General features: G+C 42.6%; 2 protein-coding genes across 3 annotated transcripts; one reads left to right on the top strand and one right to left on the bottom strand.

Moving 5' to 3' along the window:
- Window positions 1–355: 355 nt before the first annotated feature.
- ythdf2 (YTH N6-methyladenosine RNA binding protein F2) lies at window positions 356–9,509 on the bottom strand. Its single transcript, XM_083998887.1, has 6 exons — window positions 9,327–9,509; window positions 9,075–9,099; window positions 7,670–7,749; window positions 4,731–6,428; window positions 3,088–3,153; window positions 356–2,033 (listed from the first exon to the last, which is right to left on the bottom strand). The coding sequence occupies exons 1-6, from the start codon at window positions 9,351–9,353 to the stop codon at window positions 2,010–2,012; spliced, it is 1,920 nt and encodes a 639-aa protein (XP_083855013.1). The 5' UTR covers window positions 9,354–9,509; the 3' UTR covers window positions 356–2,009.
- A 7,480-nt stretch (window positions 9,510–16,989) lies between these two features.
- On the top strand, window positions 16,990–22,716 carry vgll2b (vestigial-like family member 2b). Of its 2 annotated transcripts, none has more exons than XM_083998931.1 (4): window positions 16,990–17,314; window positions 17,772–18,117; window positions 20,151–20,594; window positions 21,587–22,716. In XM_083998931.1, the coding sequence occupies exons 1-4, from the start codon at window positions 17,228–17,230 to the stop codon at window positions 21,628–21,630; spliced, it is 921 nt and encodes a 306-aa protein (XP_083855057.1). In that variant the 5' UTR covers window positions 16,990–17,227; the 3' UTR covers window positions 21,631–22,716. The 2 variants fall into 2 exon arrangements, with proteins under 2 accessions (XP_083855057.1, XP_083855058.1); XM_083998932.1 differs by having other exon boundaries at window positions 16,991–17,187.
- Window positions 22,717–25,046: the final 2,330 nt, after the last annotated feature.

Genomic DNA, 25,046 nt, shown 5'->3' with positions numbered 1-25,046 from the left:
AAAATGAAATATCCATATTTAGACCGACTGTAATGGGCCCATGTTTATTGCGGAGACCCGTGAACCCAATCGAGGAAGAGGACTGTGCTCTGGTGAAAATGGAAAATGAACAGCCATAAATAATACTGTGTCGCCCTCTTGTGGCCGCCGCGTTGATCAGAACGGCCGAGAAAGAAGATGGCGGATCTCCACACGCAGGTGAGCGACACAGGGTAAACAACGCCACAGTAACATCAGCGCTTACCTTTCATGCTCACGTTTGGCTCAGACGCCTTATAGCCTTTCAGACGAAAACTTGTACACACTGCAGAGGGCTACAACACAAAATAAATTAAATACAACATGGCGAAAAGAAAAAAAATGAAAAAGGTTTTACTCATTTAGAGCATGCCAACAGGTGCAGTGCTCCTCCTGCTGTGAGGAAAATGATACAACATGAGTAAACAAGTACAACAGGCCACCCACGCAAGTTACAGCAGGAAACGCATAACTAATGATGAGGAAAACCCACACATGACTTTGTGGAGCATCTTTATTATGCCACAAATAAAAGCCAGTAGTTCTGAAAGAGGACCTTGCGTTTTTTTTGTCTTGTTTTTTTTTTTGTTTTTTTACTCACCAACAATGACATTCTGAAAATGGTGGAAGCTGCTTGTGATATTTTAGTATGTATGGTTGGCTGAGCAGTCAGAAACAGGAAGGTGAGAGTGTGGAGAACAAGGCAGGTTCAGAAAGTAGAGGGGAAGGGGTGGGGTGGGGGAGAAATGCAGGGTACAGTGGTGATAACTGGAAGTCAGCATGGGAGGGGTGGACGGGTTGAGTATGAAGGTTAGCAGAAAAACATTCATTCGTATACCCATCAGGAAAAAAGAAAAAAAAACAGATGAAAAGAATGCACAGACTTACTGCATGACAAAAACTTGCTTTACAGAGTCAAACAAGGGGAATGCACACCAGTTCTGCTGAATATACCACATTTATTACTTTGAACTGATTAATAGAAAGAGTGGGGGCAAAGCCACTCGCATCACTGTCTTTAGAAAACGTGGGAGGGGGGGGAGAAAAAAAAAGAAAGAAACAAGAAAGCAGCCCATAGCAAAGATGAATTAACTTGTCCAAGATAACAAAAAAGAATGTAAATAAATCCAACGAAGACTGTTAACAGAGGGCCCCATTTTTTTTAGACCATAAAATTATACACCAAGCAAGGCTCATCAACTTAACATTTCTTCTGCTTTCAAACTCTTGACCCCTTTCCCTACTCTTTCTCTACCAGAACCTCCAGACCCTTCCTCCCCCCCCCCCCACACACACACATGACACACACTCCGTCCGACACATGCAAAAACAAAATAGAGGGCCTTCTGAACATCTGCAGTCCTCTTAACCAAAAAACATGGCAAGCATGTACATAACAGATTCTGGAGTGAGCGCAGCTGACACCCGCCTACGATGAAAATCCACTGAGGAGAAAACTCCACTGGGTCCTGGTTGAAGAGTTGAGCATCCTTAGAAGACAGGGTGGGGGGGACGAGGGGGAGGTTTACAAAGAAAATGAGACAAACTGCCCATTCTTGACTTTGGGACACTATTATAAGCCAACACTACAAATTTCTATCGGATTTGTGTGTTTGTGAGAGAATTAAAGACTTGCTCTTGAACCATAAAAACAGAGGATCCTTTCATTTTAAAAAAGGAAAAAAGCAGCATACAGGGGGGAAAAAAGCATATGTAGTGGAATGGGGATGGGGCAAAAAAGATTTCACCTAAGGATGCTATGCATTTAGTTGTAGTCCTATGAATAATCGTTTCCTTTTCTTTTTACTACAAGTTCGAAGTAAGTCTTTAAAGTCAAAAGAAATCAAGAAAGTCTTCATTTAGTTTTTTTTGTCCTTGGTTAATTCTTCACCCCTATTAGAATTTCTTAAGAGATCTGGATTTAATGATGTAATGGGGTGGACAGGGCTTGAGGGGGGGCCATTGCAGTCTTTTGACCAAAGCACTGACTGTTACTTGACTCGTCCTTGGCGCTCCTAGAACACAAGAAGAGAGACAGCAATTTACACACAAAATATTTGTCTTTTGTAAATCATAGTTGACCCAGATACCCACAGCATCTCCAAATTCATTCATTGCAAGCTATTACCAAGACAACTCCTGCCCAGCCATAAACAGACGGCGCAGACATAAGCCCTTTTTATTCAACCCGTCGAAAGCGTAGAGTGTTGCACTTTTATTCCGTTTTTGTTCTGTAAAATAACTATGAACATGGATATGGGGAACATTATTGTTCCTCTTTTAAACCAGCAGCACAGGCAGTTACAGCGCCAGAGCAACGTCTGTAAAAGGGAGAGCTGGCAGTGTAAGCGTAAGTGCTCCCTGTGGTGTAAATTTCCATGTTGAAGGGAGTCTGTGGTCCACCACCACCTCAATGTTTTAAACTCATCCTTAGAGTAAGTACAAAAGCAAGACAAAGCAGTTCAACGGTGGTGGATACTGGCATTTTGCCTTGATTCATCCTGTGCATTGAGGAATATACAGAGTTTTAGTAAACATGGGTAAACGTGCTATTACAATCCAACTTTAAATCTTAAGATGAGTTTGCCTTTGTTTAAACTTGACAGACGCGCACACATCTGTGGTTTAGAAGCAGTGATGGGAAGGTGACGAGTCGGTTAACATCTGTGCTGTGGAAGATATTGCAGCAGGAAAGGAAGCAAAAAATCTCCTGCGTATCGTAGGCATCTATAACCATATTGATATCTAAAATACCTGTATTTGCTGCAGTGTGAATGCAGATTCTACTCTTTTGCACCTGCAAGTCTTGGTGGGTTTGGGCCAGTGGAAAAGTGACTATAAATGACAATCATATGCCTATATATGGTACACATCCTCAAAATATAAAGCAGTTGTATATGCTCGACTTCTGGTCATACATACAACAGCTCATGACGTCAAACAACCAACTTTAACAAATTAAACTCTAAGTCACCAGGGACCATGTGAAAGATTTTCAAGCTGTCTCCACCAAGTGTTAAACCAACATGCATACTGCTTCTGCATATTGCAACAGATGAAGCAAGTTACCTGAAGCCTGTAATGAGTCCTGTTGCTTGGGTTGCTGGGATATGGCTCACTGCCTTGGACCTCCACCTGTCACACAGAGGAGTGAAAACTGAGCGTAACTGAAACAATGTCACATTTCAAAAACAAATAACTATGCTCATTTTAGATTTTAGGACAGCAGAGGATTGACAAAAGTTGTATTAATCACACCCGAGTCTTGTTAAAAAGCTAAAATGTAGATTACAACTCTGCCTACAGACACCACATTATAGAAGCAAACAAACTGTTGAGACCCAACTTTGACATTATACATCAACACATTATTAAACTTCAGCTGCCAAGTACAACTCAAACTGACAATAAATGTCCTGGATAAAAATTCAGCCATTTCAAGTTTCATATACCGACAGCTCATCTATCACATCCATCACTATGCAACAAGCAGTTTCTCTGCTGTCAATAACGTGGTCTCTTGACACAAAATCACACTATTAAAAACCTAATAAGAACACTGAGGTATACAGCCTGCAAAGTAATTGTACATTGCTGTTTAGGAACTGTTCATGACTACTGCTCACTTATATTTGGTACACTAGTGTACATCTAGGATATCTAGCTTGTTTGCTGACAAAATGAGAAAGCAGGCAGCAAATAAAGCATCATTCCCAATATGTAATAAACTTCAGTACAGTGTGCCATTTTAAAATAGCACACTGACCAGCTCATGTATCTTGACACTTTAATACTAGGCAGCACATTTCCTTTGACTTAAATACAGAGTAAGGTATATATTAAGGTTTCTAAGCTCCAGAATATAACTGTTGTATGTCCAGAGAAAAAAAAGAAGCTTCTCTGTATCTAATAGCAAGCAGGCCAAAAGATTACTAAAAAAACTTAACAAGCTTCTGTGTTTGTGTGATTTCCCTTAGCAACATAAGAATTTCACAAAATGTGCAATACAGCTATGCAAGACATCAAAGCTTGAGAATTAAACAGCACCCTTTTCAAAATTAAATGAATGCTAACAAGGATTATCTTTGGAGCTATAACACACATTTGCTCTCCCATTTTTGCTCCTTATGCTGATGGATTCAAAACAATATGAATTAAGCAGATTTCACATGTGTTAAGACATGGATTTTAAAAATAAACCAAACATTTCACATAGCTTCGGGGAGTTGCAATACTGAGTATATTGTTGTAGATAGAGAAAAGATAACTAAAACCACAATATAATCACTTATGGTGAGCTCTTGTGTCTGTATGATAACATTATCAGAGTAATTTTAGTGGATGGCATGTAGTAAAAATAATTTCTAAAGCTCATTCTTCTGCATGTATTATTCTGTTTTTCTATTTTCAAGCAGGACATGACACATGATAACAACCAAGTCATAACACCACAGAGAAAAACTGTTGAGAAATAATAAAATATGCAATTATCACACCGTGTACAATCATATTGAAGATTAGCTCCAAATCCGGCTGTAAATCCTTGAGATGTTCTTCTATCCCTCCGAATAGCAGAAAGCAATGTCGCACATGCACAACCAACATCCATACTGACTCCATATATACTGCACCCTTTACAACATAACATAAATTAAAGCCAAGCACTTTTTTCATTCATCTTTTATCACTTTATTCAACAGCGACTAGGTTACCTTTTTCACACACTCTTCCTCCTCCTGACGCTTCTCGTAGTGAGAAAAGTCATCGAAGATTGAAGTGGTGTGCTTATATCCAGCGATGATCTTAAGCACCTGCCTGGCCTTGTCCAGTGGTACCTCCTGTGTGTCCCGAGAGTTGGTCACTGGCTTGTTTTCGTTGTTCTCCAGTCGAATGTGCCTCAGCTGACTGTTGGGAACGTCCTTAACAAAGATCCAGCGCACATCAAAACGACCCTTCCACTTGTCCTGTGACCACACGCCTGCAGACGTGTTGTAGTCCACGGGTGAGCGCATCTCTGCCACACCACAGAAGTGACCACTCCCATTGACACTGAACAGAAGGTAAAGAGGCCCTTTGCCACCCAATGAACGATAGGCAGCATCGAGCCTCTTGTTCCCATGCTCTGTGCTGCACCAGATGTTGTACTTGATCGAGCGGTGGATGTCATCCTCGGAGTAGCTCTTGATGATAAACACCCGGCCCTGCTTGGGATTCCAGTCAAAGTCCTTGGGGTTATAGTTGTTGACCATACGCAACTTCTCCAAGACTGGGTGAGGCTCAGAGGGGACCCCAGGTACGACTCCCACACCGGAAGAGGTGGGAGGCGACTGGCCGGCGCCACTCCCACTGGCGTCCCCAAACCCATTGGCCCGGTTCCGTGGAGGGACCCAACGAGTAGGTTGAGAAGGTTGCTGCTGTTGGCTTTGGGGAGGAGGAGGACCCTGGGAGAGGGGAGGCTGGGGCATCGGAGCCATACCTGGCTGCCCACCGGGTGGTAGCTGATGCTGCCCCATCTGAGGAACGGGCGGTACCAGCTGTCCATTGCTAAGGGGCATTTGCGGGTTCCCTGCAGCAGTAGCTCCAGGCTGGGGTGAAGCCTGGTTGGGCGGCTGCCCATTGCTGGGAATAGAGGGCACCTGCTGAGGGGTGGCGGCTTTAGGCATGGTACCCTTGTTGTCCCAAGTGCCGATGTCCATGTTGTGTTTAATGGGCGGAGGAGGCAAATTGGCACCAGCCATGCCACCCTTGGTTTTCAGCTTGGGTTGAGGCTTGGCTGGCTTGCTGGCAATGTCGGCCCAGGAGGCGGGCTTGGCAGGGGCAATTGAGACAGGGGGCATGCTGGGAGGTCCTACAGATGATACAGGGCCGAGGGGACCCCCACCAGGCAAGCCAGAGCCAACCACCTTAGGAGCCATGTCCCCGTTACCACCAGGAGCAGCACCACTGATCTTAAGCCCTGCCATGCCTTGGTCAAGGCTGTTCATACCAGGTGCCTTGTTGAGTGGCTCATTGGCAGCAGGTGCAAACGGGGACTGTCCATCGATCATTGCACCCCCAAGGGAGCTGGGAGCATAGGCATAGCTGCTGCTGTAGCCAGAGCTCTGCGGTGTCCCCGACTGTCCCTGAGAGCTGTTATTGCCCCAAGCTGAGAAGTCGATACCACTCGGGAAGAAGTTGAAGCCGTGCTGGCCCAGGAAAGGGTTGCTCCCCAGGGGGCCAGGCTGGCCAAACATAGCGTCCGGGAGGTAGTGGGGCTCCCCATTGCTCAGCTGTCCATAGGAGGCCAGGTAAGGCATAGGAGGGTCCCCACCTGTGGACCATGCTGCCTCATTCAGGGAGTAGGAAAATCCTATGGAGGGGCTGTAGTAGCTGGGCATGTACGAGTCCGACATGGCCGTATAGGCATTGCTCTAAACAGAGAAAGATTATGTTTTAGTGACAGGATGTTAAAAAAACAAAACAGTTCCTAGATACAACAAATATTAACAATAACGTTAATTATTAACATAAGCTTGTGTATACCTTGTTCTTGTAGATCCAACAAGTCAGACCAAGATAAAAGACGAGCAAAGTTATTGAATTATTGTTATTATACCAAAAATAAACCACAATAATGAAGCATGAACAATAACAATAACAAATGTCCCTCCCCCTCTCCCACTATGACATCTGTAAATGCACAGCATAAAAGTATGTTGCTGTTTGCTGATTTATAGTCTCTTGGACAAAAAAAGACTGTGCATTCTTTTGAGTGGAGGAAAATACAGGCTCCATTCTTTTCCTCTACAGCCCACTTAACAGGCAGTGTCTCTGTTACTACACAAGGGGAACTCCGTTACCACACTGCAAAGAGAAATAAAATCCAAGGCCACTGAGAATAAGATAAATGAATGCTTCCAATGCAGCTACAATACTTGGCCTTCTTACATCCCTGATTCATGCAAATAGCAAGGATATGCATGCATACATAAGCTGGTCTCAAGGCCAATGAAACCAGTAAGTCTACAAGTATGTAAATACAAGGGTTTTGCAAGGGGAAAAAAAGGCGATTCCAATAAATGTCTTCAAAGAACTGATCTGCAATTAACATCAATTGTTTTAAAATCAGAGAAGAGAAGTTCTGAAACCAGTCAACAAATCTATGTGGTTTAACAAACTGTGTCTCTTCACACAAGTTAAATTCATGTTGGGGATGTTCAAATAGTAGGTTATTTGGTAGGTAGGTAGTACATGTACACACCATAATCAGTTTACATGAAGCATGGATAATCCAACACCTCAAAAATGATGTGCAAAAAATACCTTGTCTTGTAGGTAACATGTATATGTCCATATTAAGGATGCACACTTACAAAGTCTGCATGTGGATCAATCAAGGTATTTAAACAGTAAGCCAACTAGACCACATATTTCAATCATTTAAATGTCATTCACAAAAGACGACTGCAAAAATCTGCCATCGTTGTGCACTTCACACGAAGTCAACTAATGTGATCCAGTTTACAGAGCTGCTGATTTTATCCATTAACTCTGCAACTGACCACAATTGCTGGTGAAACATGAATTATGAGTAATGATTTAACCACAAACAAAAATCTAACTTTAGGGTATTTCAGTCGTGAAAGGAACAGCCACCTCTCAAACAGCTTACCTGTCTGGCCTGAGTATTCAGGTAAGGCTCAAACTCATCGTCATTCAAAGTATCCTTTTGGGTCACAGCTCCGTTTTGCACTAAAAAGAAAGAGCAACAACGGCAATGTTAACAAAATGCACAAGTTTGTCACTCCAGAGATCCAAGTAAGGAGATACAATACATTACATGGTCATTTTACATCAGCATCATAACCACTTGTTACATAACACAAACCACTCCCTGTAATTATTTATGAGTCTCACAGGACAAGCCACTAAACTGTGACAACACATATCGAAACTACTAAATTAGCTTCAGACACAGCATAGATTTGTACAATGATTAAAAAAGAAAATGAGAAAACACGCATGATTCGGCACTTTGAAGAATAAGTACACATGGAAGTGATTACATGGGAAATCAGATTCCTTCTAACAGATTAAAATTAGTTCATGTTGCACCATAAGTGATCCTTCCAGAGCTCATTTAATGAATCTGATCACAAAAAAGGCACCATGGCCGCGGTTTGTTTTCACAACTTCCTAAGTGTTTTCTGCTACAGAGCTAGCTGCGGTACTGTTTTGGATGACACGGGATTCTTTGAAAGCGCGTTACGACTTGGAGGGGAAAAGGTTGAATTAAACCACACGGTTGTGTACATTATTGTCATTTAAGAGTACAGTCTGACTGGAAACATGTGAGGCCCCGGTTTTTGGCAACAAGAGGAAAAAGCATGTCGGAAGACGTGTCATTTTGGGTTAACTTAGCAACCACCAGCTAAGCGTTAGCATGTTAGCTCTGTGGTTAGCTGCGTGCAGTGCGCAGCGTCTCCATGTTAACGAGCGCCAACAGTCCGTTCACCGTGACGGACCTGGCTAACGCTAGCCGAGTGGGTCAGCGTGCTTGGATGTCACCTGTAAAGACATAAAACACTGCAAAAATGTTTCACACCGTCAGACTGGGGCTTAACAAGTGTATTATCGCACTTGTCAGCGGCTACGTATAAAAAAAGCATCCCAAGAACAACCAAGGGAAAATGATGCTGATTTGTGTCATGTTGCCATTTAACGTCGTTAGCTCGTGGCTAATGCTAACTGTGGGAACCTTACAAGTGTCATTTCTGGGAAGCAAAGGAAACTCGCGGATGACGAGTTTGGGGGTGGGGGGCCGAGGACGTCTTAATGAAACAATGTGTCGTTTTGTAAATTATATTTAAGGTGGAAATTTAGAGCGAAAATATTAACGACTTGCATACACGGGCCCTGTTTTTTTTCCCTCAAGACGCTAAAGAGACAAGCTATCGCATCCGCGCACGCAAGATTTTCCAAAGCGCACCGCACGTAAAAAAAGGAAAAAAAAAAAAAAAGATCCGCATTCACTCAACCTGAGTCGATAAGTGTAAAGACAATATTTCGGGGCTTACCTTTATTAGCTTGGCCTTTCGGTCTCTGGATTGGGTCCAGGTGATTCATGAAGGTTTGATTTATGAGAAGAGAGGAAGGGGAAAAAATAGATGAAGAGATATATTTTCAGCAGTCAGTTCCTTTAGCAGGTGGTCAGGCCTACTGCACTACTGAGCCACAGCCGCTGCCTCTGAGCTAAGCTATCCTCGCTAGCCGTCGCGATGCTGAGAAATTTGGCCCTCGTAAATTGTTCAGAAAATACCTCTCTTTACCTGTTCAAGAAGGCTGCTGGCTGACATGTCTTTCCCCCCCGGCGCCTGTGTAACTGTATTTACGCCTAAATAAAAGCGGCAGGGTGTAGAATTTGTCTAGCTATTGAAGAGTTTCAGCCAAGCGCCCCTATCTCTCTACAGAGCCTGGTTTCTACACAATGGCGGGCTGCAGTTTGCTTGACAGACTCCTCAACATGGCTGGGCGGCCTCGTCAACCCACGATGGCATTTATTTACAGCGGACAGGCGCCCCCAAGTGGCGCGGAGGAGCCAGGCATAACCCACTGTAAGTCAATGGTTACCCACTCAGATATTTAATGTTTTAACACAAAATAAATTAATAGGCTACAACTAATACAATTTGTAAAATATATAGTTAATTAATTTAGTAATTACCACATCAACTGAGTGTTATTGGAGAAAGAAGCTACGTAGCGTTAGTCTAGGCTGATAGCCTCTATAGCCTACATTTGAAATCTTATTGGTAATTTAGGGTAGGCTAACCCTAACCCATCATAAAACTGGGGTAAAGTATCACTCAACTCGACAAAAGCAAGAAAAAAAGAGACAATATCCCTTTTGTAGCTTTGATAAGATCCCAATGGGAGCCCCAGGAAGAGTGGTGATACAAAGTTGTAGGATCATGTGCAATTTGTGGGGTAAAAAATGACTTTCTAGTTAAAATGTAGGCTAAATAGGCCTATTATTATTTCAGTCATTCCAATAATTAAAATTAGCCTACTTATATTTACCAGAATAACAATGTGAAAGGGCACAAACAGTCCCATCTGATACTTCCACTCAAATAGCCCTTAACTCTTCATCAGTGCACTTAAGTTAAACTCATCAAGGCCAAAGATCTAAATATATTCCTTGAAATCAGAATAGCAATCCTCTTCAGTTACTTTATATTCTCCTGTATATTAATACAGTAACCTGCATGAGCAGCCTTATAAGATCTTTGTAGATCCAATGACATCCTCCTTCCTGTTGCACTTGCATCATTGAGGCAAATCACAAGTGAACAGATGCTGTAAATTATTTCTATAGCCTAGTTCAATATAGCTGAATAATCTTACAGTATAAAAATAACGAACAACGTGATTTTATGACATTTGCACATAAAAATGGATTTGTTTTATTAAGGCGACTTCCTTTTTCAACATTCCTCATCCACAAGCGTTTTTTCACATAATAACGCACAGCTTTGAGGAATCCACTGAAAAGAAGGAATTTGCATTAACCTGCCCCTGCCACAGGGTGGAGCCCTTGCAGCTGTTGTGAATGTGTGATCCGAGGCAGTAGCCTACTGTGTTGCCTCTGTAAGGTTATAATTGCACATCATCTGTCCATACTATCCACTCACTTATACACATAAAAGACCCCCTCAATACTTGAAGTACTCTTCTTGGTGACTGTCTTAGCTCTGTTGACTCTGACACTAATTAGGAATATTCTCACGCTTATCAAAATAGAATCAATTAGACTCTGTGACTCTCATTCACTTTAGATTTAAAGGTGTTTGTGGTTCTGTAAGCAGACAATTACGTTTTTAAGCACAGCAACAATTTTATGATTGCCTCAATTTTATGAAAATCAACACTTTATGTTCTCATATTTTTCAACCAGTTCTTCAAACATCTGATATATATTATTATCTTCAGTTATTCTTTACCTCGTAGCCTGCAAGTTCATTGCTATGAGTTGACGTTATGCACGGCAGTGTGGTTATACGATGACCACTTCAGGTCAAGCTACTGTACTTATCATTTTTCAGGGGTAAGGGTTGGTCAGATGGCATGTGACTGGATTGCACCTTAGAGCACACGACATAGGGCCAGGAATAACCCCACCCTTGGAGTCACACACACACATCAAAACCCTGGAAGAGAGAAGGGGTGGGGGTGGGGGCAAGGTAGCTTAATGTAGCATAGATCGCAAAGCCTCATCAGACGGAGATATTTTATTTAAAATTCACATGCAAAAGCATGCTGAGTGATGCTAGGACTGCAGAATGCATCTGACGGCTGAATTAGAGGATACACAATTGGCTGTAATGAATAACAGACAAATAGGGAAAGCAAACCAGTAGCAGTGACAAGACATTTGACTTGTGAAACATGCCTAGGACAGTAGCATGGCATGTGTGTATCATATTCCACCTTTCAACTCTCAATCATTTTTGGGTGCTTGACTTTTTTTTCCCAGGGGCTTGTTGACTGGTGTGGATTGGACAGGTGGCATAGCATGGAGAAGAGCTGGCCGTTTACCATCCAATAAAAATAGCTGTGGTCTCCATGATGTCACCGGTGAGTAAATCATGGAGCCTGACTGTAGAGGGAGAAATAAAATGAGAGAAATAAAAGAGGATCAGTATTTTACAGCATTAATTTGTAGCAGTTTCATGAATCTCTTTGACCAGCTGCATTTCTGTTTTATTGGCCAATCTATTTTCTCATCGCTTCTTGTTTTCTTTTTCTCCAAATGTGTATCAGGTTCACATTCCCACTGATTGTGTTACGCCCGAATTCATCAGAGGTATGTAAATCTATACAGCTGCGAAGATGTAACGGACCAGACAATGACCACCACGTTCCCCACGCCAACCACCAATAACACTGCCATCTTCAGCCAGTCACACTGGCTGCAGTTGCCAGAAAGGGTGTACAAACTAAAGCCGGAGTCTGATCTCACTCCCATACCTGGCATTCTGAAGCCACAACACCATGCAGCCGATGTGGAACCCGATCAGTCGTAAATCTTCCCTGTTTGACCATGTGACATGCCAAATTTGTGATTCTGCCCTCCGTCCACCCTCCTCATCTCTCCCCCTCCATCTGCTGCCACCCATAGTGCCCTTCTAACTGCAGCCCTCTCTGGCACACCGGAGCAGGAATGTCAGACAGGAAGGTGACAATCCCGCATGCCCAGATTGGTGTTTTTGTGTGCATCTTCTGTGTGTTTGTATGCGTTCCTTTGGCTTTAAATGTGTGATTGTATATATGCGAGTGAGTGTGTGGATTTGTGATTGTGTGTGCATAACTCCAGTGACCCAGCGGCAGTGTGGTGGCAGGGTATGCTTGGTAATAGGATGTTAGGAATGTGGCACTTGTCAGCCTCTCCAAGGATGCTGTTAATTCACATTCTGTTCATTTCAGAAGTTAGTGTGTGTTTACCTGTGTATGTGTGTATGATTCGATACTTCCTCGTATCACTCATATATGAATAATAATAATAACTTGTATTTATATAGCGCCTTTCAAAATACCCAAGGCGGTTTACATGAACATCAGCGGAGGTTTGGGGGGTGGGGTTAAAGAAACAGATTAAGGGAGAGAAGGGAGGAAACACTAAACAGACAAAGGAAAGGCTGAGCGACAGATAGAGCTACAGTAAGACTGATGGGGAAGTACCATGGTGAAGAGGTGGGTTTTGAGGGTGTCTGAGGTGTACAGCTCCATTTTATGACAAATTTGCCTGGACAGGAATTTTAGTGCAGTCAAAGCAAGACCAAGCCAGTGTTCTGACCGTGCTTAAAGGTTTTAGTTTGATGGGAATGTTTGCCCTGATTTCTAAGGAGCTAGCATTGTAAGAATCACATCTAAGAATTGAGTTACCCAACATCATGGGCAATCAACATAAAATGGTCAGTTAGGACTAGGCAATATTGAAATAATGAAAAATCTGCATACTTTGACAAAACAACTACATTTTGATATTATTTGGCAATATTCTGCAGTTGATTTTCATGTATTTTTAGAATAGATTGAAGAAAATAGAAAGTTGTCTGCAATGCTCTATAATTCTGTTTCAGGGCAGGTTACAATTTGATTCACACAACATGCCTACCACTCACAAGGTGCCTATTTTGTATTGTAACATAAACTATAATTATAACAAAACACAACAATAAAACAACATAAATCCTGAATCCTATTTATTCCTTTCTCTTATGATGTGTTTGTATAGCATAACACATTCAGTGGGATTTTTTTTAAACCATTCTTCAAACCCAAGTTATTCCACTGCCTTCAAGTTGTCTACAATTATGCCACAGCTTCTTAGCTGAAGACTTGATTCAATAGGCAATTTAAAGACATTCAAATGTTTCCCATTTTACCACTGTAGTGTAGCTTTAGCTGTATGTTAAGGGTCACTGTCCTGCCTGAGGGTAGGCCTCCATCCCAGTCTAAAATCATAGATTTACCATTCATCTTTCTAGTCCCTGGTGAAGAACATCTCCACAGCATGATGCAGCCATCACCGTACTTAACTGTGAGAGTGGTGTTCTCAGGGTGATGGCAAGAGTACAAATGTAATCTTATATTAATTTGACCAGAGAGGATCTAATCAACTAAGTATTCGACTCCTAATTGATGGGAACGGATCTTAATTAGGAACTTTATAGCAGAGTGTATATGTATGTATGTATATGCACTTGCAACAGTTTTATTTAGTCATTTACAGAGAGAAATATTCAGTTGAATTAGTTGTAATGCAACAGAACAGCAAGGCACCGAGGTGAATAATTATCTTAGCGAAACGCTCTATAGTTGGGAAATGTTTTCAGCAACATTAAAACTGTTAATGTAACAAAAATGTTTTCTGATGTCAACCAGGTTTCATATAGCTGCAAGTTGGTTTCCAAACCGTGTTGCCATGAACTGAAATGATGACATTGAAAACAGGCCCATCAATCTATGTAAAACTGTGTGAAAATTGCTGGCAGTAATGTAAAGTGTGCATGCTTGCTAATGAATGGGCTTCAACAAGTATGAAGTCCTCATTTATTTTTAAGTGACTTCCAAACTTGAGCCTGTAGATTCCTGGGGTCTTGGTGGTCTGTGTGGACAATAAGGGAGTTGTTTTAGGAAGAAAATAGCTGCACAGTTGCACATTCTATCACAGAGGATTTATCACCAACATTTGTGTAGAAGGATGAATGAGCCAGACCTGTCCATATGTGTCTCCTTCTGTGTGTGTGTGTGTGTGTGTGTGTGTGTGTGTGTGTGTGTGTGTGTGTGTGTGTGTGTGTGTGTGTGTGTGTCTTTCTGATGACACTCAGTGATGATTTTGAACAGCTGAGATGAGTTTGTGTGCAGAGCTGGACAATGGGGCAGCTGTACATCTCTGTCTTGCACATATGCACACACGCATGCACGCACACACGCACACACACACACACACACACACACAAACAACAGTGGAATCCTGAGGTCCGACCCCCTTGGGACCAAGCCAGACTGAGACCTTAATAAAGGCCTTGTTGTTTCAGGAGGTAGCTTCTATAGTTTCAGGTTCATATCTCACTTTACAGACCACCACCACCATAAGCTTAGTGATTGCATTTGCATTTATATTATGATAAACCTTTCTGTAATAATCAACTTTTCTAGCGATGGTATATAAAAGTATACGTATGTATGCAGTTACTTCCTTAATGTAGAGTACCCGCAGGTATTTCTAGCATAAGAGTATAAACTATTAATGGTGGTGTTGCAATGTGAATAGTGGTCTAAATAAAACTAGGTTGCCATTACTACCTCAACTGGCCCTGCAACATCTCAGCCAATAAGAGACTTTGTCCGGTCAGACCTCTTTTAAAAGGGGCAGGGCCTCGATGTGCTGCGGGGTCACAAGGAGTGATGTAACCTGTGTTTATTTTCAGCATATACACGTAAATGTAGCCACACAGACACCTCCACACAAACTTGCACACCAACACACATACACAAGAGCAACTGTAGACTCTTGCACATACTGTTCTTTACATGCACAGATATTAGCATGCACAGTCCCGTATCACTGACAAACACGGATCCACCAACTGACTTCGTTTTCAACTTTGGGATCACTGACACGTTTCTGCTAGCTGGTTCTCTCTCCTGCCCTCTTCCTAGTTTGGTCACTCGATGACAAGTGTTGCAGCATGCTGTGTGCGCACACACACACTCACTAGCACACACATATACTCTAACAGAAATGACAGTAGCGGTTGGCCGTTCCAGGGTACATAGGGTGATTAAATAGAGAAAAGGTGTGTGTATCACTAGGGAAGACAAGTGGGAGGGGGAGACAGAGAGAAATTTAGTCATGGCCATTAATACTAATAGTGGCCTCTCTACCCTTCCGTCAGCTGCAGCTGTTGATCACGCTGGTGTAACAGTGAGCTTTCTAGCATTGCATCACTCTCTTTCACCCTGACTCCAGTGCTGTCCTGCAATACCCCGCATGTATGTGGATCTGGTGGCCCATACTGCACATAATGCAGTGGCGACAACGGAGTGAAGTAGGATTAGTCTCCTATTAATGTTGTTTGAAAAGTGGATTTACAAATTTAGAAAAAAAAACAACTTAATACTTAATTTGTTTTCAGAACTGATACTGTGTTAATGCTTTTCTGAAGACAATATGCAATATAATACCACACAATATACAATATTACACCTGTTTATTTTATGCTTATTGTATTTACAGTGACGTAAGAATAGAACAGCCAAAGTGAGAACCAACATGATGCATCACGGTTTTTTAAGAGCGTGTTCGATTCATTAGCAAGCCAATAACCTGACACTAGTTATTCATACTATGCATGATGTATGCATAGCGAGACGTTGGTTGGTCATGTTCTCCATCTAGAGAACGCAGCACCGGGACGATGTAACTTCCAGAGGAGCTTGTCCACTAGCATACATCAGAGACATTCCACCTCATCTGACACTAGTCCATGGAATTCTGCAAATTTTCCACACTATTCTCACAGGCATTCTGAAGTGCCTGTCAAAAAGACTGGCATGCCCAAACACCAGGCACCTGTAAATCCTTAAAATTGGAGAAATGGCTACACTTTGTGAAGAATGTAGCTGACACGTGGGTTAATGCTTATCAGGGAGAGTTTTTCAAAAGTGTCTTTGTGTACATGAATGCAGAATGACTCCTGTGCTCTTGTGGTGTTTGCTATTGTCATTGGGCATGTTTGTGTGTGTGTGTGAAAATATCTTTTTGTTTGCACTGCTGATAGGTGATAATTTGTCATAGATTTGTGCAGAGTCCCTTTCTCCTCTATGTTGGTATGACCAGTGTATGCAACCTATAGTTGACACCTACGTGTCATTATGGGAACACACTAAATACTTCAGATGACTTGAAGGTTTACTTGGCAACCGATGGCTGTTTTAAGACCGTGGATACTCTTTCAGCTTGGACTGAGCACAAAGTTTTCAAGTATCCACAGGACATGGAAAGAAATAAAAAGTCACTGTATCACATGTGTACTGTGTCATTGTCGTGTGGATGATTATAAAGCTCAATGACTTCATCCTAATCTATTCTTGTAACTGGATGGCATTCTAGTTAACCCTTATTTATTTATTTAAGACATAATTAGTCCCAGCTCCTCTGCCAGTGTTTTATATTTCAATGGAAATTTTGCAGCCCTCACTTTGATCTCATTTACACCTCTACTTTTGACATACATGCACTCTGAATGTTAGCTGATTGATTTTTAATATCAAAGACATTGCATGCGTGCAAGCAGTAATCTCTAGATGTGATTTGTGTGGTGGTGGTAGTGGGAGTGCTGTTGATGGTGATGTTGGGGGGAGTGGAGGGCTGGTAAAGGTGGGAGGGGTTGACACAGAGATGTACAGGACAGGACACCCTCATGCTTGCTCCATAAACCTCACCACATTTTGCTGCCGCAGCTGCTGTGGCGCACGCACGGAGCAGAGGAGAGGTGCGCTCTTTCTGTGGTGACTATGTCGAGTCTGGCTCGGGCTTTTTCACGCTGATCAGCGACCAACCGAAGGAGGGAAAAGAAGAAGAAGAAAAAACGGGATGTTGTCGCTCTTTCTCTCAGCAAGGTCGGTTTCCACAGAACAGTGAAGACACCGCTCATTTACCATGAGCTGTTTGGATGTTATGTACCCAGCCTATGGACATTACGCACCGTACGCACCGACTGCTCCTGCTTTTATCAGTAGCTTACAGGTAGGAAGTGATCAATATTTTCTAATGATCCCGGGATAGTCCCCCTTACTGTCAGTGTAAGCGGGGCGATGGCGGTCGCTGATGAACAATGTTTGGCAAGTTTATGCGTAAAAGCAAAAGGGGGCTGCGAGGATTTTTTTTTTTTTTAATGTTTGTATTTTTTTAAAACTTAATTATTGTTTTACGAATATGTGTATGTGCAGTGATGCTGTCAGTTTGTCTTATCGAGCACAGAAGTCTTTAGCACCGTCAAAACTCCTAATTTAACACACGCACACATACGCACACGCACGCACACACACATGCCAGTGATGCCACACACAAAGAAAAACATTATGTCAAAATGTCCCACAGAGAGCTCCAGAAGTGTCCTCAGCAACACCTGTCTTAACCCTCTCCCTGCTCCCCCCTCCCCCCCCCCCCATCTACCCCTCCACCCCCCCTCCTACCATGACAGACTCCCACAGGTCTGAGCACCACTTCTCCTCACTGCCGGGATTTTATGGACACTCCCAGGGGTCCCGAGGGGATGTCTGGGGGCCCAGGCAACGGAGGATCAGCTTCCTCCTCATCTTCATCTAGCTCTTCCTCTTCATCCTACACGCCGGCGGCCTCCAGACCAGAGGAGGGCCCCAAGGACAAGCAGGAGGCCCCTGAGGCAGAATACCTGACTTCTCGATGTGTCCTCTTCACCTATTACCAGGGAGACATCAGCAGTGTGGTGGATGAACACTTCTCCAGGGCCCTGAGCTCCTACATGGATGGAGAGGGCAAACGGAGGCCGCCAGACCAACAGGGCACAGGTATACCACACTTTCCGTTAGTAAAGGACTCCTTTGTACAAACAAAAAGTGCACACCTGTCCATGCAAACTTGGCGTCATCTTGGATATTGAAAGAGCTTTCCTGCCCATAATTTCATTGCAGTGTGGTGTCCATTAAGTCCAATTGAGACATTTACCGAGATACTTTGTTTGTTCTGGTTACAGTAGTCACATGGAGTGATGTCATGATAAACACACATTTGAGTAAACCCTGTGATGTTGGACAATCAAGAAAACAATCATTGCTGTATCATTTCCTTTTTCATAGAACAAATCAAGTAATCCATCTGAATATGATCGCAGTTAAGACTAGTTATGACTCACTAACAAAAAGTAAGGTAAACTGAAGTTAGGTGGTTTTCTCTTCCACTACATCCCTGCACTTTCAAAATGTCCATGTATTTATGGGAGGGCACCACAGTTGTCTGTGTGGCATCTTGCGCTCGCCTTTGAGACCACACTGGGTGCGCTGACAGTTCTGCAGAGCACAGCAGAGTGTCAGACAGGTGATGTTATCAGGTGACGGGACAGAGGGGCTGCTTGTTGGAGCTGTTGTCCCCAGCAAGGTCAGGGCACAGGGTTCAGAGGTCACGACAGTCAGGAGCTGCAGGCAATCAAAAGGAACTTAAGAGGCGTGAAGTTTTAAGGAAAGGCAAGAGAGAGCATATACACTCCTGAGTGTGGTTAAGTTAGATAAGGCATTCATACAGAGACTGCAGGGATCCATCACCTATTGTGGATTATAATTAAGCTTTTGGAAAATTTCTTTCTGGCAAAACCGGTACACAATTTCACAATTAACTCTTTGAAAGGCTGCAAATAATGCTTAACATTATTGGACTTTTATACTTTTTTTTTTAGTTCTGTTTTAACTTTCATTATGATTGCACCGCAATGCAATAAAAAAAAAGAAAGAAAGAAAAAAAGAATTGATCTGCAAATCTTGAGGACTTTTAAGTCCATTTTCCCCAGCAGCCTGCAGATGTCCCTTGGATATCCATGTAGGGCCTGTATCCTCTGCTCTTTCCCTCTCTGTGCTGTCGCTGTTAGTCTCTCTCCTTGTTCAGTCGGACGTCTTCATTTCGGCACTAACATGCACTTTCTGCCTCACAACAGATGCTATGTTTATACATGGCCGTAAGCGCACAGCCTCGCCGGCGTATCCCCTTCAAACGTCTCTGCGGCTGCCATTCTGACACTCGCTCCAGCTCTTGCCCCACAATGGCTGCTCAGTCAGTTGCCTGCCTGCTGGTCAGATTTATATATGCTGCAGTCTGTGTGATAGGGGCAGAGGGAAACACTAGCTCTCGGGGTGCCGCATGGTGTCTTTTTTCAGAGGAATATCTAAATATAAAAGTATACTTCTAAAATCATATAATAGCTCCCTGACATTCTGTCAAGGGCGAGGAGGGGGGAGGAGGGCAGTGAAAACAACAGGTGGGGGTGCAGGAGACAGAAGAGAGGGGTGGTGGCGGCAGCGGGTGCTTGCACAGAGCCAGGGTTGTGTGTCTCAGTGTGTGTGTGTGTGTGTGTGTGTGTGCATGACTATGTTGTGAGACTTTCAGAAGTGCTGGGCTGACATGAGAGTGAGAGATGTCACCACAGTAAGTGATTTAAGGCTCTGTGAGCCTTGGACTGCCTCCAGGTCAGAGCGTCTGCCTTATATAGAATTCTAGGTATATAGGGACGCCTCTTTCTACCTTTCTCTCGGTCACTCTCTCTCTCTCTCTCTCTCTCTCTGCGAGGACGTTGTTGTGTTTATTTCTGTGTCTTGTTGGGGCTAGGGCTGTGTGACAGTATGACCCAATGGGGAAGATATCTGGGCCAGAGGGTGTAGCAGTCATGTGAGTGACATCTACATTTTAGCACAGGTTGCTCGTCTTGCACGGCTCCAGCCGTTCAGTTTGTCTATATTAATCCAGTGAAGCACTGCGCAGTTGTGCAACAGTTCACAACTTGGCCAAAATTTCATCACTGTTTACCCTATACCTTTCTCTCCCTCCCCCCCATTAGATACCCCATCACCTAGCAGCCGACGAAGCTTCCCCCCATCCTTCTGGGACAGTAACTACTCCTCGCCTCAAAGCCGCTCCCACTGTGAGACAGGGGCACCTTCCTATTCCATGGACCCATACGCGTCAGGGCTACACCCAGGCCTGCCTCATCCACACGCTCATCCTCATCCACACGCTCATCCTCACTCCCATCCCCACCCAGAGAGCTGGGGATACCCCCAGGCCCAGGCCTACGGGCCACCACGGCCTCTCCACGAACTGTATTCTCCCTCAGCTTTGGAGCCTCACTACGGGCCCCTGCTGATGCCCACGGTGAGGCCACCTCATCTCCCTACTTTGCCAAGCCACTATGAAGTTAGCAAGCTGGAACCCACCGCCTCCTGGCCCAGCCTGCTTCCTACAGGAGACGTCAGCCAGACGCTGGCACTCAACATGGACGCAGGTAACAACTCAACCATGTCAAGCTTTTGCAAATTGTGCCTACAAGTGTACCTTTATCTACAGTTTACAAGCAGTGTGTAATCAAATCAAAAACGTGCAAAGATCCAGTGCAGACATGTTCAGATTATTTAAGGCTAAACCAATCCAATTCAATCCACTTTTATTTGTATAGCACGTTTTTAAAAACAACAAGGTTACCAAAGTGTTGCACAACAGATACACAAACAGTGAAATGAATAAAGTTAAAGTTAACATACAGTACATTAAAAGCATATAAAAACACTAAGAAGATCAGATAAAACACTATAAAAATAATAAAAAAAATAATAAAAGACAAACAGAGACCACACAACTCTCATGCTGTATTATGTAAAAGCCAAAGAGTTTAAGTAAAATTACATTGATAAATGTATATTTTTCTATTGCTGTTAAGTGCTGGAGTTGAAGGCAACTGACTTCTTTTCTTTTCAAAAAGAAAGTCAGTTCCCTCCAATTTAAGCACTAAATGACAACCATGACCTGGATGACAGAGAACACATTCTCTCATTTTCTATATTGCACTTGTACAGGAAAAGTTCAACTGAAATCCTCCTGTATAGATTTACTAGTTTTTTCTGTCGATTAACTTTAACTTTAACATTTAACCCACACACTCTTGATTGTGAATATATTATATATATAATTATTTCATCAGATATTGAGGAAAACATAACCTGCTCTCAAATTCACACACACACACTCTTGCAAACACATCTGCATCAACGTTTAACCCGTGACAGGCTACACTTGCGTGTTCATAGATGCATACGCAGACAGTCCTACGTACCCGGTTACAGACACACACGCACACACACACAATACATCATAATCATCACAGAAAGCCTCTTCTCCCCCCTCTAAAACAGGATGTTTGGCAAAACTAAGCTCCATGACAACCTGTGTTCTGTTGTTTGCCATAGTCCTCCTCATTGTTTCTTTGTCCTTTTTTCTCAGGCCTCCAGCAGCACAAGAAAGGCAAGGAGCTGTACTGGTTCTAACGAGCCCTTCAGTCACATTGACCAGCCATTACCAGATCCAATTAGTCCCTGGACCTGCTCCGCTATTGAAGCAGCGTGTCCCTTTATCCCCCCCTCCTCTCGCCTCCCCTCCTCCTATCCACCCCCCTTCTCTCTGCTCCTGGCCTACCCTGCCAGTATACAGCCTTGCTCCAGGTTGACGTGTGTGCACCATGGAGATAAAGCAGAAAGAGAGGGAGAGAAAGAGAGAGAAAGAGAGGGAAAGAGAGAGTGCCACCGCTCATCGTCGGTGCCGTTGTTCTCTCTTTCTCATCTCTCCTCTGCTCGCTCGCTCGCTCGCTCTCTCTCTCCTGCCGCTGCCGGTGCAGCACAGACCTTGGCAAGGTGTGAGCCACAGTGTGACCTGTTTGGACTGAGAAAGACAGGATCACAACAGACTTTTGCAAAGGACAGAGAGAAAGCGGGATGAATGGAGGGACAGAGGGATAAATAGCGGCGAGCAGGGATTCCCTCCAAAGTCCCTGGTTATCTCTGTCTCATGCTCTTTGTTGGTACAGTGGTTGTCATCATCCACTTATCTGCATTTCACAAATGCAACATGCAGCGATAAACAGGAGCAGCAATTATGGCGGTTTATGCTTTGTGACTGTCATCATGATGCCTTTTTTTTTTGGATTGTTATTATATAATTTTGCTCTCTGAAATAAAGTGTTTCTATTTATTGGTGTTTATGTGCATTTCTAAAATGTTTGGTTAGGCCAGTGTTCTGAAATCATTATTGTGGTTCAGTTAATTGTGTTTTCTAAAGGCAGAAGTGATGGAGATGACCATACCATGTGTTGTTGATGCAGTTTCTCATCTGTTTATGAAGGAGCCTTTTGTGGGGAATAAAAATCATCTCTCAAGAACATATCAAAGATTGGTTCAGTTAAACGAGAACTTGTTTGCACTGAACAGACTCACAGATTGTGTTCATTCAATTTGATGATGTTGTTCCATTTTACTTCTTTAATTCTCTGTCATTCTTAGATATTTTGAATGTGGACTTTCTAAATGTTTTTTTTGGGGATGTTTCTTTTTTTGTGTGTGTCATTTCTCATTTTTGTGTCCAAGAAGATTGTGATGTCAATAAATATTTTTATGGTACACTGTCACATCTGTTAAGTGTTTACCTAGAAACAGTGCACAGAGAGAGGATGAATATTGATTTTAGCTTTAATAACGGTGCCTTAATATTAAGCAGAATGCCTAGCAGAATCGGTCTCTGAGTTTCCACCCTGATACAGCGCCTGCTGATATTTTGGTGGCTGTATGAATCCCAGAGACAGTAGCACGGCCAGATGTGATCAAGGATACGCTGTGTGTGACTGCACTTATTTAAAAGGCCTTCCATTTGAATTCCTGCTTGCATTCACACCTTGTCACCTATAAAGTGGGAACGAGTGGTGAATGCCAGCAATGTGTAACAAGAGAAGAAGCGAGCCATTCCAGCTATGCACCAAATGTTGCTGTGTTATTGATCTGATAATCAGATTATGTGTTAAGGTATGCCAGTCTGGGCCACTGTCACAATTTAGTGGCTGTTATGTGTGACCCCTGCTAGAGAGCAGCCAACTATGTGATTGGCTCTAAGCTGAGGAAACATGTAGAGTAATGAAATTAGAAGAGTTTACCAGGGATAGCGTTCCTCTCAGTTTCTCATGCCAAGCATCTTACGGCCTTTTCACACTCGTATTGTCACTGGGCCTTAGGGTTTCCTTTGCACATGAGATCTTCCATGATTTACATAGTTAGTATGCACCACAGATATTGTCACATTATGTTACTTAGTTGTCAAAAGACTCTACATAGCGATTAATATTAGTCATGATAACCATAATACTGTAACAGTTTGTGTTCAGAAAACCTGCTGCTATGCAAATGTAGTCACTGTGGATGCTGGCGCGACATATAATTGGCTGATTCTGCTTGTTGAATTAATTAGCAGATGAAGCAGCTGAACAAGTACAGAAGATTATTATTTAATTACTGACATTATGAAATGTATGGGAGCTGTGGTTACCAGTGAACTGCATAAGCATGGAATTGCTGCCCTCTCCTGGTGTCTTTATAACACTGCAAAGTCCCGTTAAAATAGGTTTTCCCAAAATTACTTTATTGTCACTCAGCAAAAAATCAACATATATTTATATGGTGCTTTTATAGTAGCACTTGAATGACATATACCTATTTTGAAATTAAATCTGATTATATTATGACTTACTACATGAGGTACATATCCAAACATATATACATTATGATATGGGTATAATAATAGTTACAATAGTGGGTCACACAAAGCAACAATAAGCCATACAGTAGTACAAACAATTCGCATGTACTGAATGAGTCTCGTAAGTGACGTTTTGGAGATGTGCATGTCACTTTGTGGAAGTTGGGGGCTTTGCCAAAAAAGGCTTTATAAAAATGTTTTATTCATAAGTGCAGTGAGGGGAACATGAGACCAAAAGCTGTTTTGGAAAACCCTCCCTGAGTCCCAGTACTATCTTTGGGAAAGATGTCAATACAGGGAAGTGAGAATCATCAGTCCACAATATTACCAGGCATTTACTGAGAACAGATGATTCTTGCAGCTTTCTTTTGTAGAGTGCACTGAATCAACACTTACAGTATGAGACAAACTCCCCAGCTGACCAACATAAATCCTCAAATAGACAGTGTGTCATGTGACTGCCAGTCAAAGTCACATGACACAGTATGCAGATTCAGAAGCATTTGTCTGATCATTACAAGGTCCTGTGACTTGAACAGTGTTTAAACCACAAACTGTTCATACAGCTTCTCTAAATAAATAAAAAATCATTCTAACATATTTACAACCTATTTACTGACTAAATAAAGTAAACAAAGGCTTGTTTACGCCATTTAATTTCAGATGTCTTACACAACTTTGTTCTTTTGTCTTACATTTCAAATAGTTAATGTGTAATTTAATTTCCAAAGCTATAACTGTCATGTGCAAGTTGAAAGAGACAAATAAAACATCCTGACACGCAACCAAAACATGTGGTTAGCAATATGGAAGTGGTAATGGAAATCACATAGGGTTTTTTTTTTTAGTTTCTGTTTTACGTTTGCATAATCAAATGACTTCCCAGCTCATACACATGCACTTATGCTCCATATTTACAAACATGATTTACCTCATGTTTTTTCTCAAAGACATCTGCACAAACATATGTAGCTACATGCAAACCTTGATCTATGAACTTAGGAAGTTTTCCTACGCTTGCATTGTTCTGACTTGTGACTCTATCCAGTCACCTGATTGTTGCTGTAAATGGTTTATTAAACAACTTTATGTGTGCATAAAGTTGCATGCACATGATTTTAGGTTTGTCATGTCTTCTCGTTCTGTATGAGTCCTCACACACACA

Source organism: Trachurus trachurus (genome assembly GCF_905171665.1).
Source record: "Trachurus trachurus genome assembly, chromosome: 22".
NCBI classification, from domain to species: domain Eukaryota; kingdom Metazoa; phylum Chordata; class Actinopteri; order Carangiformes; family Carangidae; genus Trachurus; species Trachurus trachurus.
Note: the sequence above shows the minus strand (reverse complement) of the source record. Positions and strands in the feature narration are given on the sequence as shown.

Bases quoted from the DNA above. Each gene is read 5' to 3' on its own strand.
- ythdf2 (XM_083998887.1), bottom strand. From the start codon at position 9,353: ATGTCAGCCAGCAGCCTTCTTGAACAG. The intron at 3,154-4,730 runs GTAACCTAGTCG...TCTGTGTGACAG, and splicing joins AGGAAGAGTGTGTGAAAAAG to GTGGAGGTCCAAGGCAGTGA. The intron at 2,034-3,087 runs GTAACTTGCTTC...CTTGTGTTCTAG, and splicing joins GGACTCATTACAGGCTTCAG to GAGCGCCAAGGACGAGTCAA.
- vgll2b (XM_083998931.1), top strand. From the start codon at position 17,228: ATGAGCTGTTTGGATGTTATGTACCCAGCCTATGGACATTACGCACCG. The intron at 18,118-20,150 runs GTATACCACACT...CCCCCCCATTAG, and splicing joins GCCAGACCAACAGGGCACAG to ATACCCCATCACCTAGCAGC. The intron at 20,595-21,586 runs GTAACAACTCAA...CTTTTTTCTCAG, and splicing joins GGCACTCAACATGGACGCAG to GCCTCCAGCAGCACAAGAAA.